The sequence below is a fragment of the Terrapene carolina genome, unplaced genomic scaffold (assembly GCF_002925995.2).
Source record: "Terrapene carolina triunguis isolate 2854851 unplaced genomic scaffold, T_m_triunguis-2.0 Scaffold440, whole genome shotgun sequence".
NCBI classification, from domain to species: domain Eukaryota; kingdom Metazoa; phylum Chordata; order Testudines; family Emydidae; genus Terrapene; species Terrapene triunguis.
In genome coordinates this window covers 301,435-305,224 of record NW_020664791.1, presented here as the reverse complement: position 1 = coordinate 305,224, position 3,790 = coordinate 301,435, and the positions used below count along the sequence as shown (strand labels likewise).

General features: G+C 51.0%; 1 protein-coding gene across 1 annotated transcript in view; it reads left to right on the top strand.

Annotated features, from left to right (window-relative positions):
- The first annotated feature begins 2,158 nt into the window (after positions 1–2,158).
- The window catches only part of NSUN5 (NOP2/Sun RNA methyltransferase 5), a 7,584-nt gene continuing 5,952 nt past the window's right edge, over positions 2,159–3,790 (top strand). The window contains exon 1 of the mRNA XM_024210089.2: positions 2,159–2,260. Within this exon, the coding sequence (XP_024065857.2) occupies positions 2,159–2,260 (102 nt within the window). The remainder of the gene's footprint in view (positions 2,261–3,790) is intronic.

Genomic DNA, 3,790 nt, shown 5'->3' with positions numbered 1-3,790 from the left:
GACAACTCTGCCTGAAGGACCTGTCAGTACATGCTCTTTCCCAGTAGATAAGACATTGGATCCTCCCAATGAGGATACTGAACTTTACCAACAGGACATTTCCCTGGCACAACTGGCTAGAGCAAACCCCTCTTTAGCAGTCTGTGTAACACGTCCCCATATGCTGTCCACCAGAATTCAGACAGAGTCGGGTTTCATAAAGCTTGGTAGGTCAGAGAACCAGCGCTCAGCTCCAGAACCTCTGTGTGGTGCCCACTCCATACAAGGCCTTAGGGGGTTAAGGGGACCAGGTCAGACCAGCTGCACCTGGAGGAGGACCCAGGGAGCAAGGAGGACTAATTAAAGAGGAAGCTCAGGTGGACAGGAACAGGAGAGGCCTGTATAAAGCCCAGCAGCTGACTGTAGAAGGAAGCTGCTGAGAGAGAAACTGCAGTCACTGTTAGGGTGAGAGAAGGCAAGGTAGGAAATAGCCCAGGGATACATCAGTAAGGGAGAGGACTGGGCAGTCCTTGACTGCTTTGGGCTGAAAAAAAGTGTAGAGGGAGGCCCTCGATTCCCCTCCCAGCCACTGGAGAAGTGGGAGCATTAAAGGGGCAGTGAAAAGTGCCTGGGACAGTGGATCTAGAGAGACTTTGATGCACATGATCCTCTGGAAGGGGGAGCTACAGTGGAGAGCCAAACCACGAAGTGAGAGCAGCTGAGTCCCGAGAGAGTGACGAGTGCCACCAAAGGAAGGGGCGTCGGCCTGGCGGAGCTAATCCCCAAATGCAGCCAGAAGGAGGTGCTCCAGCGGTGAGCAGGGCACCCCATGACAGGAGCGGCTGGAGATCAAAGTGAACGATCCTCACCGCCATCTCGGGCTATTACTGCACGTGGCAAGAAGGTGATAAGAGAACATCCTGGAGAGCATGCTCTAGCCCTCTTACACAATATAGCATCTTAAAAGTACTGAGACATTGTGGCTCAGATGTTCCTAGTGTCAAGAAGGAGCACGATTGTCTTGAGTAGCCCTGCCAAGGCCTCAGACAGCCTCGTGTAAAAGCTATCTCATAATGACACCATTAAAGAACCTGTTTACTGCAGGGAAGTTTGCATATCTGGAATATGTCAAGGCTTCAATGACCCCACAGCTTTTAAGCAGGGATGAAAGTGCCCTTGTTTATACAAAATGTGAGGGAAGAGCCAACAGAGGGTCAAGTCTAGACACAGGCAAAGTTGCCCAAACATTCAGGGAGAATAATCACACCAGATATTTGATGTAATATTTGCTGCCACAGAAAGGCCAAAGGGTAAGGTGCTGTTTTATTGATAGAGGTCTGTGCTGCCTCCACTTAGAGGCACGTACATGGAGACAGAGATACAAAGAGATGAAAGTGACTCTCACAACACCTGCTGCTTGTGGCTTTGATGGGACCATGGCACAGAAAGGGGAGAACCTCTGGGTTCTTTTGCAAACCAGAAAGACCTTTCTCTGGAACTCAGCCGTGAGTACAATGTCCCAAAGGGTGTCAGTACAGATGCACAGCATTTAAGGAGTGGGCCCCACATGCCTGTGAGGGTGTTCTATCTGCCACAAAAATGGAGTATTTCTCCACGTTGTGTATGCACCTGGTCCAGCTTTAGAATCTACTATATCACTAATTGGTTACAAACTCGGTTAGAAGCTGTAGTGTGGACAAGACCCATAGGGAGGGGGCTGCCCCGTTAAGCTCCCTGGAAGTACGCCCTGTGGGGAGCTGGTATTTACATCTTCTGTTGCAGAGCATGCCATGTGGCGTAGGCCTCATGCCAATTCCCATTGAGTTGCTGTACTTGGGGCTGATCTCATTCCAGGATCCTGGCATTTTTTTGTCTTTAGCAAAAGTGAAGGCTGTGCAGAGCCGTTTTTCTGTGCTTGGCTATTGGAAGGAGTTTGCCTGTATCCAGTTCCAGCAAGGATAGGCCATGTTATCTGCCTCACATTATTACATACAAGGTGTTTGCCTGATTGCAAAGTAGGAGCCTAAAGATTTCCCTTCACGGTGCCACTCTTGGTAGTGGAATTTCAGTGTGAAATATTCCTCCATTCCAGGTTGCCATCTTGGCCCCAGCAACTGGAGTAGATCTTACTCTGCCTCTTGATAATCACGAGGAACCTTCTGTTTCATGTTCCAGAGACATGATTTTGATTGACCTCCACTTCCTGAGACAGCCAGATCCTCAGGATGAGGAGGGGGAGGGTGGACAGGAGAGAATCATTGTGATGACTCTCTTCATTGAGGTGAGACTCACTAGTTGCTAGATAAAAGCTGGGTTCAGGAGAACAGCTCAGGCCCAGCCTAGGCCACAAGGCCAGCGGGGATGGGGCACGTCACCTGCATCTCAGCAGTTTTGTGGCCAGCTCCTCTCTGCACAGGGACTGGTATGGGGAATAGCTGAGAGCACAAGGGAGGCACAGAGTGAATCTGCGCCTTGCTGTTAGCTCGCTAGCTTTGGATGGGCTGAGATAGAGCAGGTCATCAGACAGAGGTTTTTCCAGCTCCCCAAGGCCATGATCCTCTCCTCTCCTTGACTGGAGTTCTGTTCTTCTTCTGCCGTGGGGTCCTCTCCACAGAATGATCCTCCTTCTCATCACTCAGTGAGATCTGGCGATTCCCCCATCCCTGGGGGTTATTTCTAACTTGTGCATTAGTCTAACTTGTGAGGGGTAGCGATGGGAATGAACTAATTGAAACATGAGCTGCTGGCTCCATACATGCTGCAAATTTCATATGAGTCAATGGCCATTGGGTAAAGAGGTCTCTCCAGGGAACAGACCCCACAGTAAGGCCTCTGCTACACACCCTGGTGTCGATTTGGCTCTTTCCAGTATGGCCCCACCAGACCCTGCTGGTACAAGGGTTTCAATCTCAAATGCATGACAAGTGGGATCCACATGGATAAAGAATCAACGAAGACCACAGGGGGGAAGGGCTGGAGGAGAGTATGGAACAATATTAATGGTTTGTCTCTTCAATAATCAAGCAGCTGCCAGACTTATCTAACCAGCTCTCCTAGCAGGTGGATTCTGGCCTGTTTCCTGAAGAGGAGCCAGTGGTGCAGTGCTGGTGAGTGACACGGGGCACAGTCGGCTTCATTATGACTGTGACTCTGCCATTTGTGGCATAGTTGACACCATGAGCATTTGTGGAGGCCCCCCGCTGTTAGACACAATGCACCAGGCCAGGTCCCAGTGCGGAGTGTCCGTTACCCATAAGAATTCCCAGCCCCATTGTGGCTGACCAGATTTACAGAGCAGTGAAGATTGCTGGCTGGAAGAGTTCTGGATGCTTCTGGAGGAGAGAAAGCAAGGATGGAGCGATGTCTGGGGCTCTTTCCCTTCCTGTCGGGTGTGTGGTTGGAATGGAAGACAGGGTGAGGCACAATTGCTGCTAGTCTAGGGCTAAGATTCTCACGTGCAGCACTGGAGTCGAAATTCCTTGGAAGCGCTAAGGACAGGTATGAACCTTGATTTTTATATAAAAAATGAACCTTCATACCTACTTCCTGCCCATGAGAGGCAAAGCCCCCGCCACTGCTTGTTGGTACAGAGGGGTGACCCTGTGTCGCTGGCAGGGCTCGCTGTGTGTGTGGGCCTTGGGCAGAAGGTGAACTGAGCAATGTTTGGGTTCGTCTACACGTGGAGCTGGGAGTGCGATCCCCAACGCTAAGCTGGAAGCACGGGGTGCCCGCTGTTACCCACAATGCACCAGACCAGGCCCCAACGCAGGGTGCCCGCTATTACCCACAATGCACCAGACCAGGCCCCAGC